Source organism: Anguilla anguilla, chromosome 5, assembly GCF_013347855.1.
Source record: "Anguilla anguilla isolate fAngAng1 chromosome 5, fAngAng1.pri, whole genome shotgun sequence".
Taxonomy (NCBI): Eukaryota; Metazoa; Chordata; class Actinopteri; order Anguilliformes; family Anguillidae; genus Anguilla; species Anguilla anguilla.
Window position 1 is genome coordinate 48603219 of NC_049205.1, and position 17954 is coordinate 48621172.

At 47.4% G+C, this 17954-nt stretch overlaps 1 protein-coding gene across 1 annotated transcript in view; it reads right to left on the reverse strand.

Moving 5' to 3' along the window:
- Nucleotides 1-910: 910 nt before the first annotated feature.
- The window catches only part of iqgap1 (IQ motif containing GTPase activating protein 1), a 38546-nt gene continuing 21502 nt past the window's right edge, over nucleotides 911-17954 (reverse strand). The window contains exons 15-37 of the mRNA XM_035417802.1: nucleotides 17785-17948; nucleotides 14010-14100; nucleotides 13628-13795; nucleotides 13397-13539; nucleotides 13036-13206; nucleotides 12353-12436; nucleotides 12000-12071; nucleotides 11577-11646; nucleotides 10946-11310; nucleotides 10466-10629; nucleotides 9572-9796; nucleotides 9303-9443; nucleotides 8843-8927; nucleotides 7629-7861; nucleotides 6785-6917; nucleotides 6398-6500; nucleotides 6155-6290; nucleotides 5479-5566; nucleotides 5171-5380; nucleotides 3737-3903; nucleotides 3501-3623; nucleotides 2801-2909; nucleotides 911-2427 (exon numbers count right to left, since the gene is read on the reverse strand). Coding sequence (XP_035273693.1) covers nucleotides 2314-2427; nucleotides 2801-2909; nucleotides 3501-3623; nucleotides 3737-3903; nucleotides 5171-5380; nucleotides 5479-5566; nucleotides 6155-6290; nucleotides 6398-6500; nucleotides 6785-6917; nucleotides 7629-7861; nucleotides 8843-8927; nucleotides 9303-9443; nucleotides 9572-9796; nucleotides 10466-10629; nucleotides 10946-11310; nucleotides 11577-11646; nucleotides 12000-12071; nucleotides 12353-12436; nucleotides 13036-13206; nucleotides 13397-13539; nucleotides 13628-13795; nucleotides 14010-14100; nucleotides 17785-17948 — 3359 coding nt within the window. The 3' untranslated portion in view covers nucleotides 911-2313. The remainder of the gene's footprint in view (nucleotides 2428-2800; nucleotides 2910-3500; nucleotides 3624-3736; nucleotides 3904-5170; nucleotides 5381-5478; nucleotides 5567-6154; nucleotides 6291-6397; nucleotides 6501-6784; nucleotides 6918-7628; nucleotides 7862-8842; nucleotides 8928-9302; nucleotides 9444-9571; nucleotides 9797-10465; nucleotides 10630-10945; nucleotides 11311-11576; nucleotides 11647-11999; nucleotides 12072-12352; nucleotides 12437-13035; nucleotides 13207-13396; nucleotides 13540-13627; nucleotides 13796-14009; nucleotides 14101-17784; nucleotides 17949-17954) is intronic.

Sequence of the window (17954 nt, forward strand, 5' to 3'; positions counted from 1 at the left end):
ATAAATGCAAATTTTTGGGAGAGTTCCTTAAAATGTGATTTCTATCCTTTTGCAGCAACTGGAAACTGCAACTCCAACATAATCTGGGCGCACAAAAAAAGCAAGCATTCTGCATACCCATTTCCTGGTTTCCTTTTTAACTTGAATCAATAGTTAAATTTGTTTGCGCATCTCAACTTTCCTTTGAGAAGCAATTTGTCTTAATTTCTGTCAAATGCTGGGAGTTACTATAAACAGTGTAAAAGCAGTTCTGTCAGGCCCACAGGCAGTGTCTGAGTCAATGATTCACAAAACCAAGCGGTTACAGGACCGTAATTTATTTGGTACTGTTAAAGCTTCACTGTAAAATAAACATACTTGAAGGCAGTCTGCGAAATAATGTCAAAACAGGAAAAAAAAAAAAAAAAAAAAGAACAAAATGTTTCATAAGAATAACTACATCCTGTTGAGGCACAGCACTTGCTCTGACACTTGGCTAATTGGGGGTGCAACAGGTAACGACTCTCAATGTGCATGTTTCAAAAGGGCAATATCGTCCATTTGTTTTTGCACCAGAACATCACTGTTTATTTGAACGTCAACTATTTGAAGCGCGTTTCATTTCAATCCATATCGCACACACTGACACCTGGTGGACTAAAATGCATTATGTGAATATTGCTTTCCAAGACCATGTATTAAGAGTGAGCAGTTTTTTAAAAACTCTTCCCTTGATACAGTCAAAACAGGAAAATAAAGGTGTTTGGCTACATACAGAAGAACCACAATAAACTCTACTGTGTCCCAAATTGGATGAAAACTGAATAAAAATTTTCTCTGAGACTACTTTACACCATCTTGTGCTTTACATTTCCAAGCTGGATACTGCAAAAAAAGTCAAAAGGCTGATTTAACAAAAAAACTCAATGCATTAATTTGGAATGTGCTTTATTTATTTCACCAAGTAGGCAAAAACATGATTGTCTTTACAGCACTGAATTTTTTTAAGCCTGGCTCTGCCTGGACTTCTTACAGAAACACCTATAATTTAGTGGACGTTCTTGGTCAGTGCTAAATCAAACTTTACTCTGGTTTGACCGAATGATGTCCGAGAGCCATTTTGCTGGTTATCTTCGTTCTGCTTTTTGACTGGGACGTGATTTGCATCAGGGTTGTATCATGAGTAAAATGGTTCAGTTGCTCCATCATATGCACTTGCTGTTAATCTCAGTGCTCTCTTGAACAGGCCCTCAGTCCAGAGCTAGGCCCCCCTGCCTCGTCTGCAGGAGCCAGGATTGAGTCCATGGGCCCCGATTCCTGCTTAAACCCTGATCCGTCACTGACAGAATTATGGGAAACCTCGAAAATGGCCACAATGACCAAAGTGTTTAATAACACCCCCCTGCCCCTCCCCCCATGTCATCCAGGAAGGGACAATTCGGTACAAAAAACAACAATAACTACAAGCATAAAAATAATTAATATGTTGAAAACAAGCATGCATACAGCTGATAAAAATGCTGGAGCAAAATCCGTTGTTTTGGCCTGAGCACCCCCCCCCCCCCCACCCTCCTCCCCACTTGTAACTGTAGAATAGGGACAGAACTTCAACAGGAACAAGGACAGTAGAAGACTGCCAGCATAGAGAGAAGACGCAGAGCTCTTCCATAAGACACTGCTGGGGCTGGCCCCCTTAAGAAAAGAAGAAACAGTTCTGGGAAGGGACATACTTCACTACCGGGAGATCCCATTATGTTACAATATATTAAATGTATTAAGTTGTGCTGCAGGAGCATGGCAGGGATAAGTCTTCATGGCCTGATGATATATACGGGTTCATGGATGCACTTGAACTGCTCCCTACCCAACGAGCCCCCCCAAACAACATGTACTTTCATAGCTCCTGGGGGTGAAAGGTCAAAGGGCAGAGGAATAAAAGGGCATCAGCTTCAGAAAGAACACACATCCCATAACTGTAACTGTTAGAAGAGCATGCAAGTGATCTGCAGCAACTCCTATTTAGCGGCCTGCAAACTCCTAAACACAAATGCTCTACCGAGAGGACACTGGGTCCCGTGGGAGTTGCTCTGGGCTCCGTTATGGTACTGCATGCGCCTCCACTGCTGTGCATTTCCTATTGGGCAAATGCTTCTGGCCACTTTTTGGCAAATAAGGCACTATAGAATGCTACAAAGGCATATTACGGGTATAGCGATAAAGGAATTTGTGCTATAGTATAGCAGGGGAGGGGCAGTGCTGGGGCATGTATTTTGAGTACTGTACGTGGGGGTTCTGTTTTAAGCAAAGCCTAAAGCCCCTCTGTCTTTTTTTTGTCTATTTGCCATAGAACTTCTTGTTGAGCAGGAAGATGAGCAGGTTGACGTTGATGGTGGCTCTGTCGAAGAGCTTCATCACCGCCACACCCTCGTACTGTAGCTGCAGGAGGTCCTAGAAGGCAAAGAGAACAGAGGGCATCAAGCCAAGTACACCCACAGCATGAATACGGTCACGGGACATGTACACCCACAGCATAAATACACTTACAGGACACGTACACTCATAGTTTAAATTCACTCTCAGTATACATAGATCCACGCTATAAATGCACTCATATTATACATATGATTACAGCTGAAACAATGCAAACTGCATGAAGAAAAAGGCCAAACTGTCAATTCATTTAAAAAAATTGTCTCACTCATGACTCAGTGCATCACAAACAGAGTCTGTATCCATTCTCACTTAGGGGAGCTGGGGGAGGAGCCATGTACTGGACATGGGATGGGGCAGTTTAGACAAGTCAAAACACGGGGTGCTGTACCTGGTACTCCAACATTAGCGTCTCCAAATGTACTCCCATGAACTTGGCCTTCACGTCGAACACCCCCACCGCCTCTGATGGGGAGATCTCAAAGATCACGTTCTTAAATCTGCAAGGAAATGGAGGAGACGCGATGCTTTCATTCACCGGGACAGCAAGAAATTCCAGGCAACGGAAAAAAAACAATTCATATTTGATAAGAGCTGAATCTATGCCTATGTGTTCAGATTTAATTGGTGTGTAACCTGGTTGAGAGTGGGTTTGTGTGAATGCTGTATTTATGAGGTGGTGTAGATAATATCCGTCCATGTTGGTGTAATAAAAGCAAAGTAGTGCACACATTGCCTTTGGGTAAAGGGATAGTATCAGTGTTAATGGGTGAAGACCATAGCTGCAGTAACAGTGTGAGTGAGCTCTGTTAGCTTACGCAGACAGTGTGTAGTTGCAGAATGTGTGAGGCGATACAGATGATATATGGTTAAACAGACAGGGTATGCAGTGTAGTATGAAATGAAGACAGTGCTGTATTCTCAGTTTGTGTCGCTGTGTTACTGCTGCGTGCTGAAGCAGATGGTAGTTTATGTTTGCACAGGTGTGGCATCGATGTAGCAAGAACAAGCTGCTTGTGTCAGCATAATGACATCACTCCGTTTGGCGATACGGGTGTGGACGAGGTTCTGACAGCAGAGCGAGCACGTACTGGTTAGTCTGCAGGTCCTCGATCTCGATCAGGACTCCCTTCTCGTGAAGCCGAGCGGCTGTGTACTTCTGGGATACCTGCTTGCTCTTCTTGGCCTTGGCGTCGCCAGGCTTCTTGGACACCCTGGAGAAGAGACTGAGCTCGGTGAAAAGGAACAGACGGGGCTGATCCCTGCTGATCTCCCGCTCTAAACCCCCTCAGAGGCAGGCCGTCAGTAGGCCAGGACTTGCACTCACTTGCCCTTGCTGGCGAGGTTGTCCATGCACGTTTTGATATACTGGTTGTAGTAGTCGATCTGCACGTTGTAGAAACTTGTCTTGGAGTTGAGGGCGGCGTTAGTCTGCTGCAGCCTCACCAGCTCCGCCTTCCTCCGCTGCCGATACCGCCGCTGGTTCCTGATGTCCTACACGCACGTACACACACACACATACATATGCACACACACGCACGCACACACACATACGCACACACACGCACACACACACGCATGCACACACATGCATGCACATGCAAACACGCACACACACACAGAGGGAGAGGCAGTTAATTACAGTCTTCAGTGACAGGGAAGAAATATGATTGCAGTTCAAAGAGAAAAATAAATAGCTGGTTAAGAAGTGAAATACAGTATAAATGACGCATCGTAAGAGCCATTGGACACAATAATCACACCATGGTGACTGTGTGCTGTTTGGCAGTAGTGGCTCTGTCAAAGGGAGTTAATAATTCAGAGAGAGTAAAGGCTAAAGAGTTCAGAAGAGGAATTGTGTTGTTTGGAGAGAGCAGAGGGAGTTTGGAGACTCTGGCCTCTGCTTCTGTGGAGCAGGCTAATTCTGCTGCCTGTTTCTACAAGACCCAAGACTTGGTGAAGCCAGCAGGCAGGAGCGGGCAAATCGCACTCCAAACAACACCTGCAAAAACCTCCCCCCCGTGTCAGGACAAAGGCTCCTTCACTAAACGAGGGGCCTAAGATAAGGATGCCCACCCTCACCTTGGCATACCCCTGCCTGCCCAATTACCCTCGGGAATTTTTCAAATAGTTTCCCAGACCCCGATAGAACATCAACAGCAACACCATAATTCCCTTCACTGCCAACTGAGCTTCAGCTAAGCTAACAACTGTGGGCTCACTCAAGGCATTCATAATGTCCATCCATTGTCATGCCTATCCATTAAAAAAAAAACACATTTATAAACATACTGTTCTTAAAGAGGCATGCACAGCTAGACCGCCGTTTTTAAAAATGGAATGCCCAGAGCTTAGATATCAGGGATGGAGAATCAAAACCATACATGCATTAATAACATTACATTACAGGCATTCAGCAGATGCTCTTATCCAGAGTAACATACACAACTTTTTACATTGCATCCATTTATACAGCCTGATATATACTGAAGCAATGCAAGTTAAGTACTTTGCTCAAGGGTAGAACGGCAGTGCCCCATCCAGGAATCAAACCTGTAACCTTTAGGTTACAAGCCAGCTCCTCACCCATTATACTACACTGCCGCCTGAATTCAAACCACTACAGAGTGTCAAATTGCTTAGTGTTGTTGCTCATGCTACAATACTAATGTCATACTGAAAAACGCTATACTTAATCTCCAGAGACAGAGAGGCTCAGAGATCACGCTCCGATGACCTCAGGCCTCCCACGTGCCGTTACCTTGGCGATGTCGTTGATGAGGTCCTGGTAGCGGTTCTCGGGGTGGACCTTGCCCAGCTCGGCCAGGCGCTGCAGGCTGCTCTTGATCTTGTCCTTCTTGCCCTGGAGGGTGAGGCTGTCGTCCACCACCGGCTTGGCCTGCTTCATCTTCTCCGGAGTCTTGGCGTCGCGGATGGCTCGCCGCTGCATGGCCCGCTGGTACTCCGCCTCCTGCGCGGGGGGAGGAGCGGGCGGAGACGCGGCGTGAGAGGCGGGGACACGCGCCTCTCCGCACCCGCGGGATTTGGGACGCTCGACGCGGCGCTCACCTGCTCCGGCGCAGCGGCGGTCTCCAGGATCTCGGTGAGCGTGTCTCCCGGCTGGAACCGGATGACGTCGACGATGAGCCGCTTGGTGCTGCCGCGAGAGAGAGGTGGGCGGAGCTTTGGTTATGTTACGCGGCTACTCGTGCCCACTCATTCCCACCCACGGGCACTTCCATTCAGCGTGCCGCGCGTTGCTATGGCAAACAGAGCAGCGCACTCACATTTTCTGTGAGCGCTGAGCGACCCCTCCCCTCTGTGACATTTTGTCTGAGCGTTTCCTTTATAATGTAGTCACTGTTAGTGCTAACAGACACATTTTATCAATGTAGGCATCTAGCATAGCCAAGCATTTGCTGAGAGTGAATAATGATATGATGATATAAACAGCTACAGACAGTCACACTGAATAGACTTACTGGTGGCTGCACAGAGTGAAAAAAGTTAAATTTTCCTCAGCTGTTGTTTATGCCTGCATGATTATACCCTGCTCTGTAAGCTTGTATTAAAGCAATATCTGGTCGGTCAAGTTAACAGCCCCTGAAAGATAAAGGTTTGAAGCTCTGAGGATAAATTATAATAAATCCCAGAAGAGAAATACTCTGCCTCTCAGGACTGTTCATGTCCCTGTTTTGGAAAGAGAATTAGTTCTATTATGGAAACGTGGAACAAATGTCCTTACTTCAACAGAAGAGTCTTGGCATCCACCTCTGTATTAGCTTCACCAGGAACGTCAAACTTGTTGGTGAGGGTGAGGGACACCTCCGTTTTGCCCATCATCTCCTTATTGGGGTCCCCAGCTGGCAGCGGGTCCTCACCTGTTTGGGGATGGCCACAGCTTCAGTGTCATGGAAATAAGTAACACTCTGACCAGGTAGTTATGTGTTTCACTACATATCCCAGCATCCACCGCTGCAGTGCTCACCAATGAGAGACTCGATGGTGGGCACCTCTCCGAGGTCCTCCAGCAGCTCGTGGATGGGGTCATTGTGCTCAGGGGCGATGGCGTCCTGGTGGTCCAGCAGGAGCTGTAAGAGGGTGGGTGGAACAACGAGTTAAAATTACACAAGTGGACAGACAGCAAAACATACAACACTTAACACAAATGCTTGGATATTATATGAATCTCAGACATTATTATACTTGTTGACTGCACGTGAGTCTCAGATTGTATGTGTTTCAGAGACTGACCGTGCATACTTCAGGTGCATTTTTAAGATACTGACTGTGGGAGTGCTTCGATGACCACAGGCATTTTAGATGCTGAGCATGTGTATGTGTGTGTGTGTGTGTGTGTACATATTATACTGACCGTGTGAGTGTTGATGATCTCCCCGATGGAGATGTAGATGATAGGCTTGGAGACAGTCACCAGGTCAGAATACTGGTCCACATTAAACTTCTCCTCTAGGGAGGGGACGTCACAGGCTGCCAGCAGGAAGCGCCTGGGGAGGAGGCCAAGGTATTTAGGGCAGGAAGCAGACATACAGAGAGAAACAGGAAGATATAGTACAAGAGACATGCAAAGAGAGACAAACATACCAAGAGACAGACAGCAAGAAAAAGAAGAAATTTGAGTGGGTACAAATCCTGAAATGCTGATGTCACTCAGTATTTTCAGTGTCAAATTCCGTGTCAAGACAAAATAGTGAACAGAAAACAAACAAGACCTCTTATTTTTGTTAGCTTTTCGTTGTTGCTCATGCTACAGTAATCTCATGATGAAAAACTAGTATGTATTCTCCAGTGAATTAGACAGTCCCAGAGATCAGTTCAGTGTTACAGTACCAGCAGCCAAGTTTCTGGAGAGCTGCCACAGGGACAGTGACAGACACACACAAGAACCCGGCTCACGCCATAAATACAACGGATCCAAGATAAATCGGTTTATTTTATATTTATTAGCATAACGTACAATATTTTATATGACTTTCATTTCAGTTTCTAAGTCAGTATTATACATTCTTCAAATATGTGAAGTATTTTTAAACCAAATTATTAGTCAGAATAATTTGATTCTTGTGATATCATGTTTCTTCTGTTGGGTGTGTCGTGCATTTGGCAAGACAGCAGTGTGTTTGTCTATATATGTGTGTGTTTGCATATGTATGTTTGCACATGTCATTGGGATTGCGCTCTAGTGTAAACATCCCTACCTGAACTTCTGGTAGGAGCTGCTGAGGTACTCGTTAATGGGGTTCAGGTGGGCGTTGTCCCCCAGGAACATCTTGTTGGAGGCTGCGTGCTGCAGCATTTTGGCGATGGAGCCCAGATTTCGCCGCTGGTCAGTGGTCAGCTGACCCCCTGCCGACAGATCGATGATGTCGAAGGCGTCGGGCGCTACGATGGCGGGGTTCATGTAGCGGTAATAGAGCAGGTTCCCCACAATCTGAAAACACACAGGCAGCTATTGACATCCGCTCACCCCAATACAGCTTGCCAGAAACTAGACAAGGAATGAGTTCTGGTCTGAGTGTTACAACAGAGCTTAAGGAATGCAGAATATACAGTCTCATATATGGAGGTGATGTGCATTTGAGCTACCCAGAATGCACTGGATAGACAATGTCAAAGTATGGAAGTTGCTGTCTGGTGGGCAGGGGTGCGGAGTGCGTGTGGATGGAGGTGCAGAGGAAACGCAGGAGAGAGAGAGGTGCAGCTCACCTTTCATGAGCTGGAAGCCTGGAGCGAACGTCCCCACGGGAGGGGAGGGAGGCAAAGGCGGGAGCAGAGAGGACAGCTGGAGCCCAGGAGAAAGAGGCAGGTGGAGAGACAGAGGGCAAACCACATTCAGTACAGAGAGGTGAGACAGCCAAGGCCACCCGGGAAGCAGAGTGCAGGCAGGAGGCCCAGCTGACACAAAACGTTCTCACAACGTTACTGGAAAGTTCTGTCAATCTAATAACATTGCCATTACATGGCAGCAACATTGTGAGAATGTTTTCTGTCAGCTGGGAGGGCAGTGAGAGTGCTGAGGCCTGCCCCCTGCTGGTCACAGGGGGCACAGCCAAGCAAGGGAGAAAGGCTGCGAGGAAGATCTGCGTGATGCTGTTCAGGGCAGCCAGGAAGTCACACCACATGTGCAGGATGTGGGGACACTAGAGCTACAGCTAGCAGTGTTAAACACTCAGATTCTGCAGCAGCGGGCAAAGTTCAAACCCGCATTGGAGACTTTGCTCTGAAGATATCGATCAGGTGGTTGCCACTGCAGTACTATGACAGCAGTACCAGCCACAGCTACCAGAATGTCTGCTATGGCAATGCTGGAACGTATGTGGTGAGGTGGCCATCTGGTCCTCCACCCAGGAGGATGAGGCCAATCAGAGGGAGCGCTCTAGGGTGCAGGATAGGCGTGGAGCCGGTCACAAACCTTCAGGAGCTCGTCCTCGGTGGCATCAGGGAATTTCTCGTGCAGGGTGTCCTTTAGGACCTTGGCAATGAAGCGCATCCCATATCTGGAACACAGCCGGGTTCAATACACATGAGATCGGAAGACTATAGCACATATTTAGCCTAAGATATTCACATATATTTATAGACCTCAATAAATGTAATTTATGCTGTGTAAATAATAATAATAATAAGAAGAAATAGAAGAAGAACAAGAACAATACCATAGGCCTGTATTCAATCAAGATTTGTCCTGACTCAGTTTGCATTTGTGAAACAGAAAAAAATACTAATGTGCAAGTCGTAGTTAGGGACAAGTGCAGATCGAATCCTCCTTATAAACTGAAACCGAATGAATCCGATTGGTCAGCGAGTCCAATTTAGCCATTATGATGTGTTATTTTTCAGTTCCTCTTGACAGCACTGACAGCGCCACTCACGGGATTTTGTCCACAGACACGGTGATGGCGGACATGAACTTGTCGGTGACGCCCCTCATGTGCTTGATGGACGCCTCCAGTCGGGTGCGGACCTCCTCGTGACTCATGGCCTGCTCTGGGGTCACGTCGTACGGAAGCTTACTGACCAAACAGAGACAGAGGTGCGGTAAGAGGAAGAACTCACCCTCGCAGTCACCTGTAGTGCAGCCACACTTTAAAATACAGGGCTAAACCCAATCAGTGGTCCCTTTAAACACGACCGGCCTTACCTGGCCTCACCGGTCTGGGTCTCCATCTGGTTGACCCAGCTTTTGTAGATGTCCACTGGGTCGGTCTTGATGCTCAGTGTCTTGTCGTCCATGATCTCCTTGACCACTGGGGCCAGGATCTGCCTGAGGGCGTTCTGGCCCCGAGCCCCCCTGTTGAAGCTCACCACCATTTTTATGACAGTGGGGTTTCCGGTGACAATCTCCTGGATCTGATCCACTTTAGACCTGAACACAAAGGAGTCACCGTTACAAAAACACCCATACTGATCTGTTGCTTGCTTATTCAAAACACAATAATAGACAGGCTCATATTTTAACAAAATATTGATTTGCTATAAAAAAAACAGTTAGGTTACATTAACTTAAAAAAAAACAACTTTTGAACAAGTCTATCAGACCTACACTCAGACCTTCTCATGTTTCAGTTATTGAACTATTTATGTTAATATTTGAAAGTTTAATTAAAAATGGTTAAATAGTTGAATAGGCTAAATGTAGTCTTTTTTCTTAGAAGGACACAATGTGATAGTGTCCATCCATTCTCATGTGCAAAATGTTTTATTTTTTTTCCAAATTGTAAATGATCAATTATCAAATGGTAAATGGTAAATGGACTGCATTTATATAGCGCTTTTATCCAAAGCGCTTTACAATTGATGCCTCTCATTCGCCAGAGCAGTTAGGAGTTAGGTGTCTTGCTCAAGGACACTTCGACACGCCCAGGGCGAGGTTTGAACCAGCAACCCTCCGACTGCCAGACAATCGGTCTTACCTCCTGAGCTATGTCGCCCCTAATTATCAAGTAGAGTTACATCACTGTTGCTGATATGCTAATTAAATGAATGCGCACACATAAGCTATTCTCAGCGTAGCGAGAACTTCCTGTTTTCTTACTTGATTTCCTCCTGCAGGGCTGTCTTGAAGAGCTTAAGCAGAAGGTACTCTTCACGCTGGTTGGAGGCGTAGTTGTACAGAGTGAAAATGACAGAGTCCATGAACTTGGTGGACTTGTTCTGGGGCATCTGAAAGATCAGCTTGGCCAAGTAGGTTGGATTAGTCTGAAAAGAAGCAGGAAGCACCACATTTAAATTAATGATCAAAACGCAACAATTGGAACAGGAAGGACAATGAAATATCATCCATAGATGCCTCTACTCTTTCTAACTGCAATGCAATTTGGCCTTAAGCATGTTTTTCCGTAGTACTTTAATTAAAAAGCTCATAATATTTTGTTAAAACCAATAAACAAACAAAAAAAACACACAGCTTCAATTCAAAGCTCAATATTACAATATTCAGCCCAATATTACAGACAAAGGGCACGTTAGTTGTATCCCAGGGGTCTGTAATGTGTGGACCATTGGAGAGGGTTACCTGCAACAGGTAGAAGAGGTACTGGTAGGCCTCCAGCTTGTCTCTCTTCTCCTTGCTCAGGGCCTTTAGACCTCCTTTGTGCTTGTTCATCATCATCAGGTTGGAGAGCTGGCCCTTGTTCTTCTTGGTCAGCTTCTTGCTGTGGGAGACCACCTCCTGCAGCGTGATCTTGTTCTTGACCAGGAGGCCGATCTTGATGTCCATGAGGTTGAGGTCGTTCTCCAGCTGCTGGTTGGAGCGGATGTTGGTGATCACCTCCTCCCGCAGCTTCATCAGGTCCAGCTCCTCCTGGAAGTCCTGGTCACTGTGGTCCAGCAGGTGGACGAACTTCCGCACCACCGCCATCGGGGGGTCGTCCGCGTTGACTGCGGAGAGGGGAAAAGGAAAAAACACGGAGGTGAATGAGAGGACGGAGGTGGTGCCTAAGGTTTAAGAGGAAGGAGGTCATAAGGTTTAAGAGGCGATACAGTGGAAGCCAATGAATGAATTTTTTGAACAGACTCAAGAGAAAAGGAACTCATTTCCATGAAAATGGAGAACAGAAAATTAATTTCTTTTTTGTCAGCAAAGTCTTTATTTTGTCATATTTGCAAGAGAGGCAAGAAGGCATCAGTTTAAGGGCCAAACTCACTGAGAGTCTTGTAGTCATCCCTGGCCTTGTTGGCTCTGATGAAGGCCTGGATTTTCACAATATCCTTTATCTGGAAAAAGCAAACAGCAGTTACCATATTAGTCTACTAACTGTCAGTCAGTATCACAAGCTGACTGGACACTTGACAGAATCTGACTCAGGCATCTAAGTGTAAAAACAAACAATATAATAGAAAAGCAACAGTCCTTAAGACATTTTTTGTAGGAATACTAAGACAAGCATGACTAATAATTTCGCTTTAGTCTTTTGAAAATGTATTTTGATATTATTTAGGGCTATATGAGGCCAATGGTAAGTAGGCAACCTTTTTCTGTCAGTTTATTGTCTTGTAAACAATTTCCACTGGAAATCTGTGGTTTGGTACTATTTATCATATAAAGCATTGGTTAAAGAAACACTTACATGGTCTCTGAAGTACTTGAGGCGGTCTCTGTACTTTTTGCGGGCCTGGTGCATCCTCACCATTGCTTGAATCTTAAAAAAAAAAAAAAAAAAAATCAGATAAAACCCAAAATCCAAGTTTATTACACAGCACAGTGTGTACTTATATGTAGAGGAAATAACACCTCACCAATGACATATATGGTCATAAGCTTATTACACTTATTTGGAATGGAATTTAAGCAATGTCTTAGCCTGGATTGATACTAGGGCATGGGTAATATATACTAATTTCTGTAGTATGAAGCATCTTTGGTGGACTTCCTTAACAGGAAGTCAGCCCATGGGGGGGGGGGGGGAGATGCGAGCATTACCTTGACAGCATCCTCACTGTGATCGTTCAGGTACTGCTTTCGGTCTTTGAAGTTCTTCCTCTGCTTGAAGCCTCTCCAGTGGGCCTACGGGCCACAGAGGACAAAGAGCCAGTCAAACACTGTGTGGCGAGCGCGGCCAGTTTGCGGTTGTAACTGCTCTTATCTGGCATGGCGTTGAAGAAACAACATTACAACGTGTCATTCAAAGTAGCGCTGTAGTTTACATATGGAAACAAAAGCTTGTTTGCTATCGGCCATGGGCATGGCCCTGGCCCTACTCCAAATGGCATAATGTCACTGTGCCAATCTAGACTGCAGTGGAGTTACAGCCTATTATACATTTACATTTAGGCAATTAGCAGATGCTCTTTGTCCAGAGTGGATTACATACAGTACGTACACACTTACAGTATAGGTAGAGGCAACAGTTCTGATGCTAAGGCATTAGACCAGCACGGCATCAGGCATTAGATGAGCAGGCACAGTTTAAATAGGTGTGTTTACGGTTTGTAGCTGTCCTGATTATAGTGGGGAGCTCATTTGGCGCCAGGATAGAGATGTGATCCAGAGGAGAGCCCCTTTCGGGAGGGGAGAGTAAGGTGACCAGTAGATGCAGATTAGCAGGGATATAGAGGGTACAGGTTATACACAGAGACTGCAGGCTGCAGGACGGGTGGGATTACCTGTATAGAGGTAACGGCAGGCTCCTGCTCCTTCAGGAAGTTCATGCGGTTCTTTTGGTCACTCCTTACCAGGTAACCTCGGCAACGTGCCTGCAGCTTGGCAATCAAGCTCTCATTGGCCAGCCACAGCTGCTCCCGGTTATAGGCATTGGTCACTCCAGACACCACAGACTGGAATGAGAGAGAGAGAGAGAGTGAGAGACAGATCAAAGCAAATTTAACAAGGGAAAAAACATAATTGAGTGAGTTTAAAGTATATAGTCAAAAGTGAGGAGCTATCACTCACATCCCTGCCCCGCCCCGCCCCGCCCCGCCCCACCCCACCCCACCCCCATCCTCTGCCCCTCCTCCAGCGGCCCACCTGGATGTCCTCCTTGTTGAGCTGGGTGCTGTTCGGGACGAAGCTCCCCGGCTCGTCCCAGGTGCCCTCCCCCGTCTTCAGGTTGAAAAAGTAGTTATGTCCTCCCTTCACCCAGTGCTTCACCCAATCGCTGCCGTTGTCACCTGAGGGGCACAGAGCCGGACAGTGAGCGCGGACGGCCAGGTGACCTGCAGCTCCGGCCTCAGCGCGCTGGTGGGACCGCAGTCTTACCCTCCTCCTTCTTGCTGGCCTTGATCCTGGTCAGGTCCTCCTGGTAGGTGGGCGCGCACTCGGGCGTGACACCGTACAGTCCGGCGCTCGGGTTGCGCAGGGCGCCCAGGGTCTGGGCCTGGTCCCCGCTGTCCACCGCCTCGTTGATGGCCAGGATAGCCTGAGAGACTGCAGGGGGGAAACAGACACGCGCTCAAACAGGAACTACCAGCCCAAACAAGGCACCGCTTCCTCCTCTCAGTCGTCACAGCGTCGCAAAATTATATAACAGTCTGCAAATAGACTGCTGGGCTTTTAACTCCTGCTCAACAATAACAGGCTGTCACGATGAAGCCTCAGTCTGAGAATCTCCTCACGCGTGAGAGAAAGGGATCGCTCTTACACTGCAGGGCCTCCTGGGTGTCCTTGTTGGAAGCGAGCACCGTGTCCTGGATCTCGTCCAACCACAGCACAGCAGAGGGATCCTGGGTCTCCTGGAGGAAGAGGAACACCTGGTCAGCACACCCAGAGATACTGCAGTGACAGTCTGCATTGTGGGACCAAGAGCTCCAGTGGAGCCAGAATACACGCACCAACCAGGCACTCAGCTCCTTACTGTTAACACTGAAAGTTGTCTCCCTATTGTTAAAGCTGATGAATGTGAAGTAGAATGACCGAAAGACTGTGGCATTTCGATGTTCTGTCCTTTTCTGGACAGGTTAGGTTAGGATAGGTTCTGAATGTAATCGCTATGGAAACACATAGTAAAAGCCAACCAATCAGAACACAAATAGATTCCAGGCTTCACTACTCATAATTATCCGCAGAAAACATCAATTACAAGAACTATTTAGCTATAACAGGAAGTAACAGAGTACAGCATCACACCAGGGTTCCACAAATGCTGGTTCACCCATCAGATTCACAAAAGAGCCATACAAATGACACATTCCAACACCAGCATATGTGTATTTTGCCAAATGACATAACAACAAACAGCCACCAGAGGGAACCCTCTTCCCCTTAATGCCTCCCAGAACTTTCTCCAATTACAATGTACAGCAACGTTGCCGCAGACTCATATTTCAAGTGTGTCACAAAGAATATTTTAGTATGAGAGCTGGTAGCAGTGAGTTGGATTTCTGCCATGGGATCTAGAGAAAAAATTCAGGGTAGGCGGGGCTACTGAAAGCACATAACGCCTCATGGCATACTGAACTGTAATTACTACTGACATTTCTGCTCCTGTCTCTCTATTAGCGTTGAGGGAAAAGTGAAAGTATACACCTATAAAAAAGTGCGAACAGAGCAACAGACTTCAAGAAGTTCCAGCAGTGATGCTTGCAGTGACGCATATCTGTCACAAGGTGGTGCTCCACCACAGCCAGGACAGCCGGGCTGCCAGCGGAGCTTGGTTTCCGGACTCAGCCGAGCCGAGAGTCGACTGGCCAAAAGCACAGGGCCCTAATTTTGCCTCTGCCTCCCCTTTTCATCACATGCACTTCCAGAGACGGGACAGCCTCTCTACCCAGCAGGCTGTGTGCAGCACAGGCTCCTGCTGAATCATCTGATAAACAGACACCGTAGTTTTTGCGCATAGTGTGTTTACAGTAAACAAGGAGATAAGCTACTATCCGCTCTAAAATACAGCCTTGCACTTTCCAAGGAGGGGTGCGGGAGAAGAGCTGGGACATCTATGTTCAGGTGTGCATGGTAACGGCTTAGCGCGCTATGCAAATGCCTCAAGCTGAATTGGGGAAGTGAGAGAATGGGTGTGGTAAAATAGACTTCCCTTATTCCCTCCCCCGTCTTAGTCTAATTTTAATGTGTAAATTGAGTTATCTCCTCCCACTCCCTCCACCCAAGAGAGAATGTGATCAAGGTTGCCAGGTTCACAGTTTTCATGCCAAATTGAGCTACTTTTTAAGACTTTGTTGTGGGTAGAAAATGACTTGCCAGGGTAAGCGGGGTTTTTTTTTTGGGCTATTATTTAGCAAATGCACTATGCACAACCCTGAACGTGATCCCAGATCTTCCAAGCTGGAGTTAGGAGCAGGAACTAAAGACACAAAGTGTCATGAGGGAGTTTTTACTACAGATCTTCCTCTACAAATCAATGCTGAAATGGTCAGTACTGAGCCCACAGCTGTGCGTGCTTTTTCTGTGAAGTGAGGGAGCAAGCAGGAAGCATCCAGGCCAGAATCCAAGCTGAATCCCTTCAGAGGGCAGACGCGAGGCTCTCAATAAAAGCTCACTCACACAAGCGCAGGGACGGACCTCGTGTGGAATCTGACCGTTGTGAAATACCAGACAAATCACCACTTATGCACACCGCACAAAACTGCGCTTCACATGCTCAAATAATGTGTGCACTGGGACATCCGATTCCTCCGCCTCGAAGAGTGCGATTGCTCTCTCTCTCTCTCTCTCTGTCTCACTCTCTCTCTCTCTCTCACTCTCTCTCTGTCTCTCTCTCTCTCTGTCTCACTCTCTCTCTCTATCTCTCTCTGTCTCTCTCTCTCTGTCTCACTCTCTCTCTCTATCTCTCTCTATCTCAGTACTGTGCATATGTGGGCTGCAGTGCACCGAGGTTTCCTCTCAAAACTACTTCCTGTGTCAGAGCAGCCAGCCCACTGCAGTAGGGAAACAAAGTAGAACGCAGTGTTGGTATCAGGACAGCGCCCCCCGCTGGGTCTACTCGTGCCATTCCGTCATCACGGGCCAATCACAAACCGTCACAACAGAGCCAGGGTTCCCTGGACAAACAAACACCAGCCCTCAGAACAATTCATACCACTGGGCAGCTACCATTTTAACATTCTGCCTCTTTTTTTTTACCTTATAAGGAAGTGATTTAGATGCCTGGCTTGACAATTCCTACCCTTGTGAACACGATTGCCAGGGAAATGGTTTCCTTCCTTTTTTTGGGAATTCGGAAATCAATTTTGGCAAACAGCGAGCACCCAATTCCCTACATCACTGTTGCTAGAGATAGCGCAGATAATTGTGAACAGTAAACATTGGTTTTGGACGGACTTCGCTGGCGGGGGTAGGGCAGAAATATTTTTGCGAAAGACCTGACATGGAAAGTGGATGACAGGATGTGCTGTGCCCTCTTTGCACACCGGACTAAGAGAAGGGAGAAAGCAAACACAAGAATACACATCCAAGCACTGCAGCGAGACTCGATTCAGTAACCGGTCTTATAAGCCCCCCGTTTGAACACTCCTGGTCTAAATGTGAAGGAGACGGTGTGGAAAGAGCAGCCCACAGCACCGCAACCTGGAACGTAAAGTGTCCGAGCGAGAGACGAATGTCTGAATGTGTGCTGTTCTCCATCTCTCTAGTCTCTCCAGGGCGCCACCCTCGAGGGGACAGCCGCCACAGCTGTGGTAAAGCATGACCCTCGGCTGCCCTTTAACCCATGCCGCTCCTCCCGCAGAGCACCGCTTTCACACAGACAGGGAAGGGGCCAGAGAAGCTGCACGCATGGCTCCCCCGAGTTTCGAAACGACAGAGGAAATGAAAAATGGGGCAAACCAGGTACCCAGGGGCCGCTACGCGACCATATTTTTAGCATCGAGAGGCGCCATTTTACATCTCCGTGGTCTGAGGTCTCTCATTTATCAAGCAAATTCTATCGTGAGGGAGGGAGGGGAGGCAAAGCGAGAGAGAGCGAGAGCAGATGAGTGTTTTCCGTTTGCGAGAGTGTGATGTCATCGAGACGTGGTCATGCGGATGTGTCACCACTGAATCACATGCTGCTCTACGCTGTCTGAGAGACCAGTAGGCTGATTCAAGCTCAGGCAGCCGGATAAGGCCTGGTTTAACCCGCCTCTCCCACTACCCACCAGCTGACTCACTTGCGGTGCCGGAAACCACTGCACTGCCGCAGAGGTCCTTAAAAAACAACAACCTCCACACTGTCAGCCTATCGAGTGTCGCTTCTACAAGTCCCCCAGGCACATCTTTTAACCATGTTAGGAGGCTTAACGTACAAAAATCTGTCTACAGGAAACAGTGGTACAGCGGCTGAAGTCCTGAAAGCTCGACCGAGGTTATGGAGGGTAGCAACGGTTGCCAAGCATTGATTGGAGGGCCAAGAAAATAAGGCGGAGCTTGGGATCAGCCGGTTCCCGATTGGTCCCTGACAGAGCTCGGGAGAGCGGGATTCGTACGTGAGCTTTCTCCCGCCGCGCCTCCAGCAGCTTGTCGTAGTAGTGCTGCGCCACGGGCGGGTTCACGTCCGTCAGCTTGGCCGCCGGGTGCTGCAGGGCCGCCAGCGTCTTCTGCACGTCCCCCTCGTCCAGGGCCTCGTTGATCTGCCCGATGGCCGCGATCCCTGCGG